Genomic DNA, 18,935 nt, shown 5'->3' with positions numbered 1-18,935 from the left:
AAATATGTGAAATGTGATCCAAACAGTTATCCTATTGTAATTATTTTCCATTCAAAATTAATTGCAATACTGTCATGCTGCACTATGAAATTAATTTTGTTTATCATTCAGTCCTAATAAAGTGAATGTATACCTCTTACCTGTAATGTCAGTAATATGTTCATCACAAAAAGGAGGGAGATAGGTTGACTGTAATGGAGGGCAGGGAGAACAAAAGCAAACAGTTTGTGCAGATTAACATATGGAGGCACTGTAAATCAACTGAGGCAGCTACATACCAAAAAAATTCTTCCACTTGTCATTTTTTCTGATGCCAGGCAAAAGTTTCATATATTACTCTGAAAACAAAGTTTAAGATACCAAGTTTTTTTTTCATTTAGGTAATAAACTACAACTGTGTTTAAAAAATATTTTATCTTCTAACACCTGTATCACAGGTGCAGAATGCCGAAATGGAGTTTTTCACAACATTTCAAATGTATTCACAATATATTTACACAAAAGTAATGAAAATAAGGAGGTAATTAAAACTCTCTAGTTTTCGGCTGCCAAATGCAGCCATATTAAAAATGATAAAATTCGTGATCTGTCCGTGTATGACAAAATTACTATACATTTCAACAGTTGTCCGATACGAAACATTAATACAAAGATAATTTTTGATTCATCACAAATATCACAAATACAAAAATTTCACAATAATGACAAGGTGGAAAATGTACTGTACAATTTGAACAAGAAAAATTTCACTGTAATTTTTCCTCTTACTAAGTTAATATTTACAATAATTACACTGTAATAAATAGAGCTACAAGTTTCACACGGCAAAGAAGTTAACAAAGTAGTAAGATCATATAAATGCACGGTATGATCTGAATAACTTCATTTTATACAATTCTCTTATCTCACTTGCTATGAGTTCATAAGGAAATATCCAACAACTAACACAGTGCAGATAAGTGACAGTTTTAACAGGGAAGGCACACAAGTTGCACTGATTTTTTTATGATGATGCCCTCTCATTTTTATTCACATTTCAGTGGAATGCACGATTCTCTTGTGTAACTCCTCTGTCTTAATGTTACATGCATCTTTATCACAATTTAAGTTTCTCTTACGACGTTTACTTCTATTTATTCCAAATAAAGATAGAATTCTGCACATATACATGTACATATGTAGCCTTGGAACCAGTCACAGTTTGTGAGGTTTTATCTGGAAACATACTGACAAGATAACACTTACTGACAGCATGTTTAATTTTTCTTCATAAAATGCTAGACAGTATAGTCTTGAATTATCTCATTTCCATAAGATTATTAGCTCTTACCTGTCAGCAATGTTTAATAAATATAAACTACATCGTGGAGAAATTCTTTATAGCAGCAGCAAAAATCAGGATCTAGCACGCTAGTAAAAACTAATGCATTCTTATTTACTGCTTTGCAGTCCATGCGAACTGCACCCGTATAATAACATTGTTAAAAAAAATATTTGCAATTTCTTCAGAAGCTCAAGTTCTGAATTTAAAATGGTGCTACTTTTATTAAAGCTTGCCAAATGCTATTCCACATTCTGTCAATCAAGGCACTTGTAATGATTATTTATCTAAAGGGAATAGCTGCATGCAAATTGTGACTGTTCACATACATGTTTCAAACTTACAGCTTATATTGTTTCCGTGATGAAATGTTTTCAGTCAAAATTAACAGCACACTGAACAGCATCGTACTCCAGACAATGAAATGAGCCACTCTAAGAAGAGTGCTTGACAATGTAAATATATACAATAAACCACTCTTCATAAAATATAGTCTATGTTCACCTAGTAGAACAACACTACAAGGTGCAGGAATGAATGTGTCCTCTGGAGTGGCAATATTTTCATGCCAACGTTCTGCCGTCATTAAATTGTAACTATAAAATCTGTTAACACTCTGAACACCAAATCCAGTTTTTCACTCGCACGTTACACATAAACAAGGGTCAATGTTGTTGCCGTCTGGGTCCAAAACAACACTAAGACATGAGGGTTTTCACTGACACACGAAATGGTCAGTTCATTTATTTACAAAAGTATGTTACTGTACACACGATCAAGTTTACCCTGCAAAACAACTCGGAGAGGAAGAGCACCATAAATCTATGCCCATCAAGAGAATATGAAGTCATAATAATACGCCCTTCTTTGACAACACTAACTTTATGGTTTGGCCACCAATTTGTCAGTCATATAGAAGGGCACCATTGAGGTTCTGTCACCAGCTCCACACACTTTGTTCACCATAACTGTGCGGTCAGTCACTGTCCGAGCCTACTGGGTTAGTCTTTTTCCTCTTTTTCGCTTGCTTTGGCTTCACCACCTCCTCTTCCTTTGTAAATAAAACAAAACAAAAATCAATGAATACATTAAACACATTTAGTGAAGAAATTATGTTTTATTCTACAAAGCTTATTTACATTACCAGGAAATTGTTAATAAATGTGCTATTGCAGAAATTGTTTCATTCATTACTTGATACACAATTAACTAGATCATATGTCAGTCTACAGCAAATGAACCTGTCTTCTATATCTGGCAGGTCATCATTTATGTCATATTCTCTTGTTTCTTCTATTTTCTCACTCTTAATCAAGAACACTGAAACACAAAAATTTTCCTTCCCGTTCTATCTAAACATTTCCTGCATCTCCTCCATATTCAGTTACAAACAATGACTTTTCGATGATCCTAGTTAGGCAGTCATAGTTTCTATATTATGAACCTTTATATGTTTGCAGGCCTTATGCTCTATACTCTACTGCTCCTAATTATTTCTGTTACTTTGCTATACAGAAACACAAGTAGTATGAAGCTATATTAAGATTATTCTGATAACATTCAGTTTATTGACCTTTAATTTTAAAAAATTTAATTCTTGGAATAGAGAGACAGCCTATTCAGTACCCCTGAATGTTAAAAAAAATGGTTCAAATGGCTCTGAGCACTATGGAATTTAACATCTATGGTCATCAGTCCCCTAGAACTTAGAACTACTTAAACCTAACTAACCTAAGGACAGCACACAACACCCAGTCATCACGAGGCAGAGAAAATCCCTGACCCCGCCGGGAATCGAACCCGGAAACCTGGGCGTGGGAAGCGAGAACGCTACAGCACGACCACGACCTGCGGACCTCAATGTTAAATTCAGTTCACTTTTAGCCTCGGCCAACCTCCATCCCCCCTCCCCCCTTTTCCAGTCCAGGCCTTTTGTGATACCTTCTTTACTTTTATTTATACTAGCCACCATAACCCCCCCGAAGTTCTTATTTGCGTAAGCTTCTACTCTCAACTTTTATCCCTTTTCCTGTGTAGTCTCATAGAAGATTTTCAGTTTTATTGCACCATTCTTCTCCTAAATTGCTACACTCTTGCTTATAATGAAATCTTTTAGTCAATGAATATCATAAACTATTCTGGAATGAATACTACAGTTTTTGCACCATTAACTGACCTATATATACCACCAGTCCACACCTTCTTGGTATATTTCAACCCAAAGTGCATCTAGTTTAAAGTTATGTGTTAACAAAGACATTATGAAACATGTTGTCTCATGTTCTACACATGGAATACCAATACCTATCCAACATACTGACAAAGGCTGATTTCTAACCAAGAGAATTTTGTATGAAAGCAATTTAATTATTTAATCTGCAGGTGTGCTTAGAATATTCCCTACAGAGGTTTCAGTATTCTCCTTTTGTATTTTGTCAGCATGTTACGTAATGCCTGTCCTCCTCCAGCTGAGATTAAAATAATTACTGCACATTATTTCAGAACGCAATGAGATTTTTGAATGTACTGACAGTGTGTCAGATTATAGAACAAGTGGCTTCAGTTTTCAGTAAAAGTTTGGTTGCAGTAGTAGCAGTCCTACCTGTGGCTCTGCAAGAGTGACAGGCAATCGCAAAAAAAAGAGGAGACACTTCACAAATGAGTAAACAAATGTGTTACATAACTTGGCAAAGCAAGCTGTACTCCTGGCCATGTCAGGAACTGACTTGGTCACATTACTAGGCACAGCCACAGTCTGGTTCAAAGTAGTATCTCATAGCCCAAGTACAGACTGCGATCTCAGGAAATGCCTTCATGAGCAGCTACAATGCGCTTGCTGTTAGCATAATAAATTCACTGATAATGTGATGGAAGCAAGAGTGACAGCATAGAAGGAAAAAGTGACAGAATGTGCACTCAAATGGAGTAAGTCAATGGTGTGGAAATTACAGTAGGAAGGACATGACACTGAGCATAATGGAATTCAGGTATCTAGAAACGAAGTCCACATAATAAATATTCCATTGAAAATATGTTTAACTGTGTTATTAGACAGCAGTTTCTGTATATTATCAACAGTGCGAAAAGAAAAGCCACCTTTGAGAATAATTCACGGCCAACAATTCAAAGTCAACAAGGAAACTCTGAAAAACAGAATTTTCGAATCTATGGGACTGGGTTTTAAAGAAGTTACAATAAACAAGTCTTCATGGGTGAGCAAGATGACATACTTTCCTAAAAGCACATAACATTAGATTTTTATACAAAATGAACCATCATACTTGAAGAGGTCAGAGGTATATATGTGTAGCGACAGTTCTACACTAGTACAAATATTAAAATGTACACTATTAATATTTTCCATCCCATTTTTCTTAGTCATGGAAATAATACACATGTAGAAAAAGGGTTAGCAAACTTCCTAGATGAAAACAAACAAGAAAAAATGATATGGGTATTATCCAGATTGTAGGATAAAAGTACTTCTAATTAGTGAAAATAGATCTAAAAATTGTCTTCCACCATAATATATAAAATATATTTCAGAAAACATATATTTTCTGCTTACTTACCTAAATACAGTAGCGAATAGATATTTTTAGTATCTCAATAGAAATAAAGGCCATTATACTACGAGGGCGCCCAGAAAATAATGCCACACATTTTTTCCTCAGCACACAACAATTTTGTTAAAGTGAGACATTACGTATGAATTCTTTGAAGCTTCCTTACGGTGAAAGCAAAATTTCCAGTTCCTCTGACAAACACCGTAGCTGCAGCAATGACACTGGTTCAAGATGTACACGCAGTATGTCATCATTGAATTTCTCACTGCACACAAAGAAACTGTTGCGAATATTCAGGAACATTTGTTTTAAGTCTGTGGAGCATCTGCAGTCGAGAGGAGTACAGCGAGTCATTCGATACAGGGGGGTGAGACCATCAAAATGCAGTTTGCCAGAGTCCCCTGATTCACAGCAACCAGAGAGACCGTCCACAGCTGTCATGCCAGACACATAACAGACCAACATGCTGATGATCTCATTCTCAAGGATCACTGCATCATTCTTGGCATTGGGTGGTGCTGCTGCTGCTGATCAGCAAAGGAAGTATGGGTGCAATTATCCACATTCTTGGATACTCAAAGGTTTGTGCACGATGAGTTACATGCTGTCTTGTGCAACACAAAACTCGGAGAAAAAACATTTGCTCCGAGTTGTTGCAACATTTTGATGCTGAGAGGAGGCTTTCTTGCTCCAGACTGTGATGGGTGATGAAACCTGGGTTTACCATTTTCAGTGCAAAAGCAAACTCAAAGCTTCTGTCAGTAAGACTGTGTTTTGGGACTGTGAGGATGTGATTCTCATTGATATGATGCCACAAAGGCAGTACCAACAGTGCAGAAGCATATGTGAACACATTAATCACACTAAATGTTTATACTGACTTCAGTGCCATAACCACCCTTTGAATGTTTCAGTTCAACACAATTATGCTTGGCCTCACACAAGTCTGAGGACTTCTGAACATATCGCGAAATACTGTTGGACTGTGTTATACAGCCCACCCTGCAGCTCTGACCTAACTGCCTCACACTTCCACTTTTCATACCATTAAAAGATAGCATTTGCACAAGACTTTTTGAGGGTGACAAGGACATGATTTGTGCAGTGAAGAAGTGGCTTCGTGACCAGAACAATGACTGGTACCGACGGGATGTACGTTTCCTTTTGTCTTTCTGCAAGATAGTCATAGATCTGGAAGGAGATTACATGGAAAAATAGGGTGGGTAGATAAAACAACATTATTTCAAGTGTGTAATATATAATTGTATAACAAAAAAATGTCAGACATTATTTCCTGGGTGACCCTAATATAATGAAGACAAAAAAATGTACTACACTTTCAGGCCATTAGTAAGTTAAAAAATTTCATATGGAAGTTCAAACAATGGAAACTGCAGGTTGGAATACCAACAACATAAGGAAAAGACAGATTGTTACTCACTGTAAAGATGACACATTGAGTTTTAGACAGGCACAACAAAAAGGCAGTTACACATCATCTTTCAGACAAAGCCTTCTTCAAAAAGGAAACACACACACGTTCATTCACACAAGCAAGTACATCTCACACACACGACTGCCATTTACAGGAGCTTGGACCAGTTCAAGCTGTTGCAGATGGCAGTCATGTACGTGTGAGATGTTCTTGTATATATATATATATATATATATATCTGTCTGTGTGTGTGTGTGTGTGTGTGTAGCAGACTATCTTTTCCTTATACTGTCATATGGACATTCATCTCCCACCACCATGGTGAGAACTTTAAGAGCAGTGTACCGGGACAATTACATTAACCACAGTATTCTATGAAAAACATGCTGACAAGACCAGTTCCAACTCCAATTATGTGAACACAGTTGTCTAGATTCACACATTAAAAAACTTTAAAATGTACAAGGGTTGACCACTTTCTTACCTCACTAGAATCTTCTGAGGAATCAGATGGTCGAGTTGCTTGCCTCCCTTTCCCTCTCGGTTTACGACCACCCCCTCCCCCACCTCCTCTCCGACCCCGGGGTTCCAGTTCCTCTACTTCAGCAAGGGCAAAGAGGTCAGAGAAACGTTTCCTCTGCGGATCACTGCACTGGGACTGTGCCTGCAATTAGAATATAGCACTGTAGTGTTAAAACTTCAACTGCATAAATAACTAAAACAACTATTGGGTTATACGCTGCTCTAAATTTCTGAATACAAATTACACTACAGAAAAATTGTATTTCTTTTTGTTAAATGTGCTAATCATTTGGTAAGATTGAATGCAACACAAACAATAAACACAGTTTACTTGGTATCATCCATGTCAGATATGAGGTGGTGGTTGTTAAAATCAATCTTAAAATGTGTGTTCAACAACCTTTCAAAACGCAAAAGCACTAAAATTGACGAATTTCAAAAGAGCAAGCCTCTATCATCAGAATTATTTTGCAAGAATCCTATGAAAGCAATAAGGATAAAGATTTATCACTTTTATTCGATACCAGTGGAATAATTCTGACAATGGTGGCTAGCACCTTTGAAATACATCAATTTTGGTGCTTTTACATTGTGAAAGCTGGTTGAGCCTACATTTTAAAATTAACACAGTTTATTCTTAATCATAACAACAGGAAAATAATATTAACTACACACCACTGGAAAATGTTCATTTCATTGTATTTTAAGTAGAGCTGATGAAGTTGATGATGAAACCAAACCCAGAACTTCATACATGATGGTGAAAAATTATCTGAAATATTTGTACAATGGTCATGGACACAGATAACATCAGAGTTAATAAGTGTCTTCCCACAATCTTCAATGTTGTAGTAAAGTTTGTCTCCCTATCTTGGGAAACAGCAGTGTCTTATAATTGAGCCCTGTTCACTCCCCAAGCTGTATATGAAGTGTTACTTTTGAGCAAAAATGTTTAGAAAGCAGAATTTCAGTAATGCTGAACTGCAAAGTGGTTTCATGTCTATCGGTTGTGCAACCAATCTATAAGGGGCAGTCAAATGAAAACTGAACACCCATCACAATGGGCCATGGAATGGTTCCATTCACATGTAATCACCACATGTGTTACGACATCCACAACCTCACCCACTCTCACACTTTCTTGTCCAAGTGAAACTGACGTCCACTCATGTCTTTCTTCAGCTCGCCAAAAGTATGTAAAACATATGATGGAAAACACAGAATATATGCCGGATGTTGCTGTGTTTTCCAATCAAATCTCTAAATTATAGCCTTCATCTGATTGGCAGTGTGGGAGGACGGGCATTATTGTGCAACAGAAATGGTTCCACCTGACACCATTCCTTGGTGTTTTGACAGTGCACTGACAATGGTTTCACGCTCAAGGAACTCAACAGCCGAGGACCCCTGCAGTCAAAGAAGAAAGTTATCAGGGTCTTACTGGAACTTGTGTGAACAGCTTTGGATTTGTTTGGTGGGTGAGATGTTTCCACTGCTGGCTTTGCTGTTTGCCCTTAGGCTGTTGGAACGCTGTTGGATGGAATCATCCTGTTGCATGATAATGCCCACTCCCACATTGCCCATTAGGCAAAGGCTACACATGAGGGATTTGTGTTGGGGATCACTTCAACATCTTGCATACAGCCAGGATCCTTCACTGTGTGTTTTTAACTTCTTTGGCAAGTTGATGACAGACATGCATGGATGTCGGTTTCAGTCTGGCGAGGAAGAAAGGAGTGGGTGCAATTGTGGATCTGTCAGCAGCAAACCGTGTTCTACAAAACAGGAATTGACTGTCTTTTCTCCCTTTGTGATAAATGTCTTAATGCATGTGGTGATTATTTTTGAATGGAATCATTCCATGGTTTCCTTACGGCAGGTGTTCGGTTTTCATTTGACTGCCTTTCCTAACTGTGACAGTGACATGCACAGGTGAATGTGTCCACAAAATATATCAGGTCGACAGACACACAAACGAACACAAACATACACACAAAATTCAAGCTTTCGCAACAAACTGTTGCCTCATCAGGAAAGAGGGAAGGAGAGGGAAAGACGAAAGGATGTGGGTTTTAAGGGAGAGGGTAAGGAGTCATTCCAGTCCCGGGAGCGGAAAGACTTACTTTAGGGGGAAAAAAGGACGGGTATACACTCGCACACACACACATATCCATCCACACATATACAGACACAAGCAGACATATTTAAAGACAAAGAGTTTGGGCAGAGATGTCAGTCGAGGCAGAAGTGCAGAGGCAAAGATGTTGATGAATGACAGGTGAGGTATGAGTGGCGGAAATTTGAAATTAGCGGAGATTGAGGCCTGGTGGATAACGGGAAGAGAGGATATATTGAAGAGCAAGTTCCCATCTCCTGAGTTCGGATAGGTTGGTGTTAGTAGGAAGTATCCAGATAACCCGGACGGTGTAACACTGCGCCAAGATGTGCTGGCCGTGCACCAAGGCATGTTTAGCCACAGGGTGATCCTCATTACCAACAAACACTGTCTGCCTGTGTCCATTCATGCGAATGGACAGTTTGTTGCTGGTCATTCCCACATAGAATACATCACAGTGTAGGCAGGTCAGTTGGTAGATCACGTGGGTGCTTTCACACGTGGCTCTGCCTTTGATTGTGTACACCTTCCGGGTTACAGGACTGGAGTAGGTGGTGGTGGGAGGGTGCATGGGACAGGTTTTACACCGGGGGCGGTTACAAGGGTAGGAGCCAGAAGGTAGGGAAGGTGGTTTGGGGATTTCATAGGGATGAACTAAGAGGTTACGAAGGTTAGGTGGACGGCGGAAAGACACTCTTGGTGGAGTGGGGAGGATTTCATGAAGGATGGATCTCATTTCAGGGCAGGATTTGAGGAAGTCGTATCCCTGCTGGAGAGCCACATTCAGAATCTGATCCAGTCCCGGAAAGTATCCTGTCACAAGTGGGGCACTTTTGTGGTTCTTCTGTGAGAGGTTCTGGGTTTGAGAGGATGAGGAAGTGGCTCTGGTTATTTGCTTCTGTACCAGGTCGGGAGGGTAGTTGCGGGATGCGAAAGCTGTTGTCAGGTTGTTGGTGTAATGCTTCAGGGATTCCGGACTGGAGCAGATTCGTTTGCCACGAAGACCTAGGCTGTAGGGAAGGGACCGTTTGATGTGGAATGGGTGGCAGCTGTCGTAATGGAGGTACTGTTGCTTGTTGGTGGGTTTGATGTGGACGGACGTGTGAAGCTGGCCATTGGACAGGTGAAGGTCAACATCAAGGAAAGTGGCATGGGATTTGGAGAAGGACCAGGTGAATCTGATGGAACCAAAGGAGTTGAGGTTGGAGAGGAAATTCTGGAGTTCTTCTTCACTGTGAGTCCAGATCATGAAGATGTCATCAATAAATCTGTACCAAACTTTGGGTTGGCAGGCCTGGGTAACCAAGAAGGCTTCCTCTAAGCGACCCATGAATAGGTTGGCGTACGAGGGGGCCATCCTGGTACCCATGGCTGTTCCCTTTAATTGTTGGTACCTTAGCCAGCTTCATCCTGACCCACAACTTCTTCACTTTTGAAAACCAGACATACCAACAATTAAAGGGAACAGCCATGGGTACCAGGATGGCCCCCTCGTACGCCAACCTATTCATGGGTCACTTAGAGGAAGCCTTCTTGGTTACCCAGGCCTGCCAACCCAAAGTTTGGTACAGATTTATTGATGACATCTTCATGATCTGGACTCACAGTGAAGAAGAACTCCAGAATTTCCTCTCCAACCTCAACTCCTTTGGTTCCATCAGATTCACCTGGTCCTTCTCCAAATCCCATGCCACTTTCCTTGATGTTGACCTTCACCTGTCCAATGGCCAGCTTCACACGTCCGTCCACATCAAACCCACCAACAAGCAACAGTACCTCCATTACGACAGCTGCCACCATTTCCACATCAAACGGTCCCTTCCCTACAGCCTAGGTCTTCGTGGCAAACGAATCTGCTCCAGTCCGGAATCCCTGAAGCATTACACCAACAACCTGACAACAGCTTTCGCATCCCGCAACTACCCTCCCGACCTGGTACAGAAGCAAATAACCAGAGCCACTTCCTCATCCTCTCAAACCCAGAACCTCTCACAGAAGAACCACAAAAGTGCCCCACTTGTGACAGGATACTTTCCGGGACTGGATCAGATTCTGAATGTGGCTCTCCAGCAGGGATACGACTTCCTCAAATCCTGCCCTGAAATGAGATCCATCCTTCATGAAATCCTCCCCACTCCACCAAGAGTGTCTTTCCGCCGTCCACCTAACCTTCGTAACCTCTTAGTTCATCCCTATGAAATCCCCAAACCAACTTCCCTACCCTCTGGCTCCTACCCTTGTAACCGCCCCCGGTGTAAAACCTGTCCCATGCACCCTCCCACCACCACCTACTCCAGTCCTGTAACCCGGAAGGTGTACACAATCAAAGGCAGAGCCACGTGTGAAAGCACCCACGTGATCTACCAACTGACCTGCCTACACTGTGATGCATTCTATGTGGGAATGACCAGCAACAAACTGTTCATTCGCATGAATGGACACAGGCAGACAGTGTTTGTTGGTAATGAGGATCACCCTGTGGCTAAACATGCCTTGGTGCACGACCAGCACATCTTGGCGCAGTGTTACACCGTCCGGGTTATCTGGATACTTCCTACTAACACCAACCTATCCGAACTCAGGAGATGGGAACTTGCTCTTCAATATATCCTCTCTTCCCGTTATCCACCAGGCCTCAATCTCCGCTAATTTCAAATTTCCGCCACTCATACCTCACCTGTCATTCATCAACATCTTTGCCTCTGCACTTCTGCCTCGACTGACATCTCTGCCCAAACTCTTTGTCTTTAAATATGTCTGCTTGTGTCTGTATATGTGTGGATGGATATGTGTGTGTGTGCGAGTGTATACCCGTCCTTTTTTCCCCCTAAAGTAAGTCTTTCCGCTCCCGGGACTGGAATGACTCCTTACCCTCTCCCTTAAAACCCACATCCTTTCGTCTTTCCCTCTCCTTCCCTCTTTCCTGATGAGGCAACAGTTTGTTGCGAAAGCTTGAATTTTGTGTGTATGTTTGTGTTCGTTTGTGTGTCTGTCGACCTGCCAGCACTTTCATTTGGTAAGTCACATCATCTTTGTTTTTATAATAGAAGGAAACATTCCACGAAGGAAAAATATACCTAAAAACAAAGATGATGTGACTGTGTGTCTGTCGACCTGCCGTGTTCGTTTGGGTGTCTGTCGACCTGCCAGCACTTTCATTTGGTAAGTCACATCATCTTTGTTTTTAGGTACATCTTTGTTTTTATATATATATATATATATATATATATATATATATATATATATATATATATATATATATAATAGAAGGAAACATTCCACGAAGGAAATGGAAATCACCTGACTGGAATCAGAATCTCCCATTGGCCACAGTGAACTAGTTCTTCTCTGCATGAAATGTATATGTAGAAAGGATTGTGTTTGCTGTGTACCAGGCTCATATATGGCAAATATTCGATTTCACTTAAATTGTGTAATGAATTTAAATTACGCTTATCTTATATGCACTGTTCCACTCCATTTTTTTTATTATATATATAATAGAGGGAAACATTCCACGTGGGAAAAATATATCTAAAAAGAAAGATGATGAGACTTACCAAACAAAAGCGCTGGCAGGTCGATAGACACACAAACAAACACAAACATACACACAAAATTCTAGCTTTCGCAACCAACGGTTGCCTCGTCAGGAAAGAGGGAAGGATAGGGAAAGACAAAAGGATTTGGGTTTTAAGGGAGAGGGTAAGGAGTCATTCCAATCCCGGGAGCGGAAAGACTTACCTTAGGGGGGAAAAAGGACAGGTATACACTCGCACACATTGGGATATATGTGTGTGTGTGTGTGTGTGTGTGTGTGTGTGTGTGTGTGTGTGTGTGTGTGCGCGAGTGTATACCTGTCCTTTTTTCCCCCTAAGGTAAGTCTTTCCGCTCCCGGGATTGGAATGACTCCTTACCCTCTCCTTTAAAACCCAAATCCTTTTGTCTTTCCCTATCCTTCCCTCTTTCCTGACGAGGCAACCGTTGGTTGCGAAAGCTAGAATTATGTGTGTATGTTTGTGTGTCTATCGACCTGCCAGCGCTTTTGTTTGGAAAGTCTCATCATCTTCCTTTTTAGATATATTTTTCCCACATGGAATGTTTCCCTCTATTATATATATAATAAAAAAAATGGAGTGGAACAGTGCATATAAGATAAGCAGAATTTAAATTCATTACACAATTTAAGTGAAATCGAATATTTGCCATATATGAGCCTGGTACACAGCAAACACAATCCTTTCTACATATACATTTCATGCAGAGAAGAACTAGTTCACTGTGGCCAATGGGAGATTCTGATTCCAGTCAGGTGATTTCCATTTCAGTCACAGTCGACATTCCCACACAGAGGAGCAGTTAGGATCAGTTTTTACTTCTTTGCTCCCTCATAATAATAATGCGTAGTACTAATATTAACAATTACTATTATGAGGACATAGTTATTACCTACTGACTGCATTTTTGGTAGAGTACTGAAACTTCTATACAAAGGACAATTTTTGTAACATAAGAGGAATTTAATGAGCTCTACCAGTCAGTGGGTGAAGTAAGAAACCTTGTTAAAGAATGGAGAGCAATAGACATTAAATTCCTATCAGAGGGCCTATGAAATTTAGATCACACAAGTGAAAGGAAATGAATTTTCACATACCAGTATGATGCTATGTGAAACACTCATATTGATATGGAAGTGATTGCATCCTAGAGGTCTCAGCATTATGTACAAGGGCAAAAGTCTCTTTAGAAATGCAGATGGACAATTACAAATTTCTTCTCTTAACCACGAGCTGCATTACTTCTCAGCCACACAATCTCAGATGACAAGAAGAAAGCTGTTGCTAGCTTGCTGTAAACTATTTTTAGAGATGATTGGCAAAAACAACAGGACATAAGTTGGTATACATCTATCATTTACAATAGTCCCATGTTGTTCAATACAGAGATAGAGAAAATTGCTTGTGAATATGTAGATGCTTTTGGTTTATATGTTTAAGTGTAACAGTTACCACAAAGAATTGTTCTAATAACAGGAAATGCCACTGTTACATCACTGTATTCTGTTATAGGTGATTTGAAACATTTTAAATAATTGCGAAGGAACGATAAAATCAGAACTTTTACTAAAACACTGAATATCAATGTTACAGTTGGCAGTTTATAATTTTACAGTTGGCAGTTTATAATTTTTTCCCATGATATCACATACTAAATTGTTACAAAAATGATATAGTGTAAGAAGCATTATACAACAGGATTTAAGTTGTTTTCAGAAAACAACACATTCACTTTTGGAAATCATTCAGCATTGAACATGTCCAAAATGTTTCGGCAAATGAGAATATGTCCATATTTAAATGTACAGGATTATTACAAATGATTGAAGCGATTTCACAGCTCTACAATAACTTTATTATTTGAGATATTTTCCAATGCTTTGCACACACATACAAAAACTCAAAAAGTTTTTTTAGGCATTCACAAATGTTCGATATGTGACCCTTTAGTGATTCGGCAGACATCAAGCCGATAATCAAGTTACTCCCACACTCGGTGCATGTCCCCATCAATGAGTTCGAAAGCATCGTTGATGCGAGCTCGCAGTTCTGGCACGTTTCTTGGTAGAGGAGGTTTAAACACTGAACCTTTCACATAACCCGACAGAAAGAAATCGCATGGGGTTAAGTCGGGAGAGCGTGGAGGTCATGACACGAATTGCTGATCATGATCTCCACCACGGCCGATCCATCGGTTTTCCAATCTCCTGTTTAAGAAATGCCAAACATCATGATGGAAGTGCGGTGGAGCACCATACTGTTGAAAGATGAAGTCGGCGCTTTCGGTCTCCATTTGTGGCATGAGCCAATTTTCCAGCATGTCCAGATACATGTGTCCTGTAACGTTTTTTTCGCAGAAGAAAAAGGGGCCGTAAACTTTAAACCGTGAGATTGCACAAAACGAGTTAACTTTTGCTGAATTGCGAATTTGCTGCACGAATGCGTGAGGATTCTCTACCGCCCAGATTCACACATTGTGTCTGTTCACTTCACCATTAAGAAAAAAATGTTGCTTCATCACTGAAAACAAGTTTCGCACTGAATGCATCCTCTTCCATGAGCTGTTGCAACCGCGCCGAAAATTCAAAGCGTTTGACTTTGTCATCGGGTGTCAGGGCTTGTAGCAATTGTAAACGGTAAGGCTTCTGCTTTAGCCTTTTCCGTAAGATTTTCCAAACCATCGGCTGTGGTACGTTTAGCTCCCTGCTTGCTTTATTCGTCGACTTCCGCGGGCTGCGCGTGAAACTTGCCCGCACGCGTTCAACCGTTTCTTTGCTCACTGCAGGCCGACCCGTTGATTTCCCCTTACAGAGGCATCCAGAAGCTTTAAACTGCGCATACCATCGCCGAATGTAGTTAACAGTTGGTGGATCTTTGTTGAACTTCGTTCTGAAGTGTCGTTGCACTGTTATGACTGACTGATGTGAGTGCATTTCACGCACGACATACGCTTTCTCGGCTCCTGTCGCCATTTTGTCTCACTGCGCTCTCGAGCGCTCTGGCGGCAGAAACCTGAAGTGCGGCTTCAGCCGAACAAAACTTTATGAGTTTTTCTACGTATCTGTAGTGTGTCGTGACCATATGTCAATGAATGGAGCTACAGTGAATTTATGAAATCGCTTCAATCATTTGTAATAGCCCTGTACTTGTTAAAGCAATATTTTCAGTGTAGACTTGATTTACAGATATGAACTGCCTTTTAGCACAAAAGTAAAGGCATTTGCATTGCAATATGTGTTATTTTCATTCTTACATGTGCCTCAAATAAGACTTATGTTGATTGTGTAAAACTGCAATTAGTGGGCATGTTTGTCTTTGCATGTCACTTCCTCAGTTACAAATAGGTTTCCTGTATTACCTTACTGGATTGTAACAAAGGAGATCCATAAAAACAACAGTAGAGGGACGTTTATTACACTATATATAGTCCTACGTGGATGCATCAACAAAATTGTCACCTTGGCTATGACTTCCTGAAGTCCCAGTACCAAACTAGGTCCTTGCTACACATTATTTTCCTCCGATCAACTCTTATAGCTTTTCCTCACTCTCTAAATTCATAAAACCTTAAATTTCTTCTCAGTCATTCCTATATTTCTATGACTGTCATCAAAGTGCAACATCTCCTAGGCTACCTGCTATCAATGTCAACTCCAAATTGACTCTAAATGAGCCTTATAAATGGAAACTAACAAAAAGAGCATATTTTGAAACAAAGCAGCAGAAGCTGTGATTACTTCAAAATGTAGCTAGTTTCTTCCTGCATAGAAAGTACTCCAGAATAATAAAGGAAAGAATAACCTTAGCATGTGCCTGTAACTGTCAGTCATTCAGCCCTAATTTGTGCCTGTTCCTCCTGCTGCTGTCTATTTCTTTCTCCCTTTTCAGTCCCATCTCCCCTTCTCTAATTTATTTCCTTTGCAAACTTCCCTCTCCTCTGCTATCTACATCTCAGATTTTCCAGTCTTATTTTTGTGACACTTTATTTTTTATGTTTGTTTTTGGTTAAGTGACATCCAACAATAAAAAAGGGACCTGATAACCCTGGAGTTAACTGGTACCCCATCCCATCCTCCTGTGTCTCTGTGTTTCAAAACATACTTGACATCACTGTAAAATTATTGTAAGTGCCATTTTTCTAATAAAATCAGAAGGAACCTGAATTTCATAAATAACTTTCAAGCTGTTACTACATGATTAAGTAGGTCTTAGCTATTAACAGTAGATCTTACTTATACAGAGAATTCACTGAACAGTTGACAGTACATAAAAATAAGTGATTATTATTGCTAAGCTGTCATACTTAGTTTTCTAGCAGCTAAGTAATTATCCAGTAACACTTCTGTAGAATGAGTGTGTGCTAGTCTGCATACATGTTTTTAATTCTTCAAATATTTATGAAACAAGACATACTGTTAATAGTGTCGGTGATTATACACAGACTTATACCTGCTTCTTTTCACAACCACAACTAATAATTTTGCAGGATTCACAGCTTAAATTTATTGCAACCATCATCAGGTCTGTACAAACAGGGAAAAATACATTACTGACTAGCCCATAATCAGAAAAATGAAGCTGTCATATAGCACAATCTGTATGTAATGTTGTGTCATGTTGTGCTACATGACAGCTTCATTTTTCCTTCTCTGATGCCAGTAACACTGCAAAGTTAATTATATCACAAGGAAAATTCAATTGAGAATACTATTAAATGAGACAGAGTTTATGGCCAGCACTTAGCTTCAGAAGGACAGCTGCAGTTGCATCCTCCTCTTCCTAGAGCCTGAGTAGCTTGCCATTTCGCAACCTATTCTTCTCTCCTCCCCAAGGAAGAAACTAATGGTTCTGAGAGCTCAGTGCAGCATCATGTACTTTTATTTTTATACATATCTATATCAGCAGTACTAAATATTTTGCCCCCTGAAGGTACATAATGGTCAGCATTCTGTCTCTTACATTACTAATTGCAGTTGAGACTGTGAAAAATAAAAAGTTATTATTTGCAAAACTTGAATTGGTTGAACACCAAAAGTCTCTCACCTGCAACAGGGCTCTTTGTACCACCTCTGACCCATACAGTCGGCAACCATTTTGTTTGCAGGATTGCCGTAAATGGTCGAGATGCCCGAGTACCTGCTCTACAGGAGGGGTACCACTACTCGGCGATGGTTTTCCTCCTGGTTGCTGATTCCCACCACCACGTTTTCGTTTCCCAGGTGATGAATTTGTTCCTCCAACTGGTGTCAGTAGCTGAGCAACGAGACGACATAGCAATTCCTCGTGCTCACGGCACCAACATCGTAATGCTGACACAACAAACATATCCCCACCTCGTACTTCTCTTGACAGAATTACTCGAAGGAGCTCTTCTGTTGGCCTGGAACAATGTGAGTACAGATTTTTTTCAGAAAAAAAAAAAAACAGAATAAACATAACACTCAAATTTTATTACACAACTCACTTATACAACACACAGTGTGCAAACAGAAGAAACTTAAAAAATAGTTACAGAAGAATAGGGAACTGAAAAGAAAAAAAAAGAAAACTTTTTTTGCAACTCTTGTTAAAAGCAAGACAATATAATTAAAAATGTGAACCATGGCAACACTTCAACAACATATTTGTTGCCTTTTAAAGAAAATTTTGGAGAAGAGAGAAGCAGAAAACTTCAGATACCAAGTGGCAGAAAAAAGAAGGCTGAAAGGTGGAAGGAATGTATGGGAGGGCTACATAACAGAAAGTAACTTGAAGACAATATTATGAAAAAGGAAGAGAAAATAGATGAAGCTGTGGTGGGTGGTGCAAAACTGTGAGGAGAATTTTTGGGTAACTGATACATCCAACTTAAGAAGGGGTGCAATAAAGTTCCCTGGGACATGTCTGTAGTTACTTCTACACCTGTCAACAATTCTCCATCCAAATAACAAATTATGCCCTCACTAGTAATGATCCAACCTTTTTTTAAAATAAACAATGGTACAGTTCTGAATCAGATGCTTTTTGGAAATCAAGAAATACTGCATCCACCTTATTGCCTTGAGTCCACAATCCATCCAACCTATGAAATGTCCTTATCTCTCTTTGTGTTACACCTACTCCCAACCTTTTACCACATGGGTTATATCCCTGTGGAAGACCCAAGTGCAAGATCTGTCCTATGCACCTACCCAGCACATCCTATTTCAGTCTTGCCACATGTATATCTTATCCCAGCAGTAGCAGGGAGAGACCTGCGAAAACAGTAATTTCATATTTGCAAGGCCTTTAATGTGGGCATGAATACAATATGTCCACCAGAACAAATGTCCACTGTCAAACTATCTGACACCCAGCAGTAACACACAATGCTGAGCACAACATGGTCAACTTCAATGGGCACTACCTGTGCCATATGGAACACCCTCTCCCACAAAAT

General features: G+C 39.8%; 1 protein-coding gene across 2 annotated transcripts in view; it reads right to left on the bottom strand.

Annotated features, from left to right (window-relative positions):
- Positions 1-397: 397 nt before the first annotated feature.
- The window catches only part of LOC126094742 (integrator complex subunit 3), a 77,483-nt gene continuing 58,945 nt past the window's right edge, over positions 398-18,935 (bottom strand). For both annotated transcript variants that reach the window (XM_049909290.1, XM_049909291.1), the window contains exons 14-16: positions 17,561-17,897; positions 6,807-6,986; positions 398-2,372 (exon numbers count right to left, since the gene is read on the bottom strand). In XM_049909290.1, coding sequence (XP_049765247.1) covers positions 2,298-2,372; positions 6,807-6,986; positions 17,561-17,897 — 592 coding nt within the window. In that variant the 3' untranslated portion in view covers positions 398-2,297. The remainder of the gene's footprint in view (positions 2,373-6,806; positions 6,987-17,560; positions 17,898-18,935) is intronic.

This window comes from Schistocerca cancellata, chromosome 8 (assembly GCF_023864275.1).
Source record: "Schistocerca cancellata isolate TAMUIC-IGC-003103 chromosome 8, iqSchCanc2.1, whole genome shotgun sequence".
Classification (NCBI taxonomy): domain Eukaryota; kingdom Metazoa; phylum Arthropoda; class Insecta; order Orthoptera; family Acrididae; genus Schistocerca; species Schistocerca cancellata.
The sequence above is the reverse complement of the archived record's forward strand: the minus strand, read 5'-3'. Positions and strand labels throughout refer to the sequence as shown.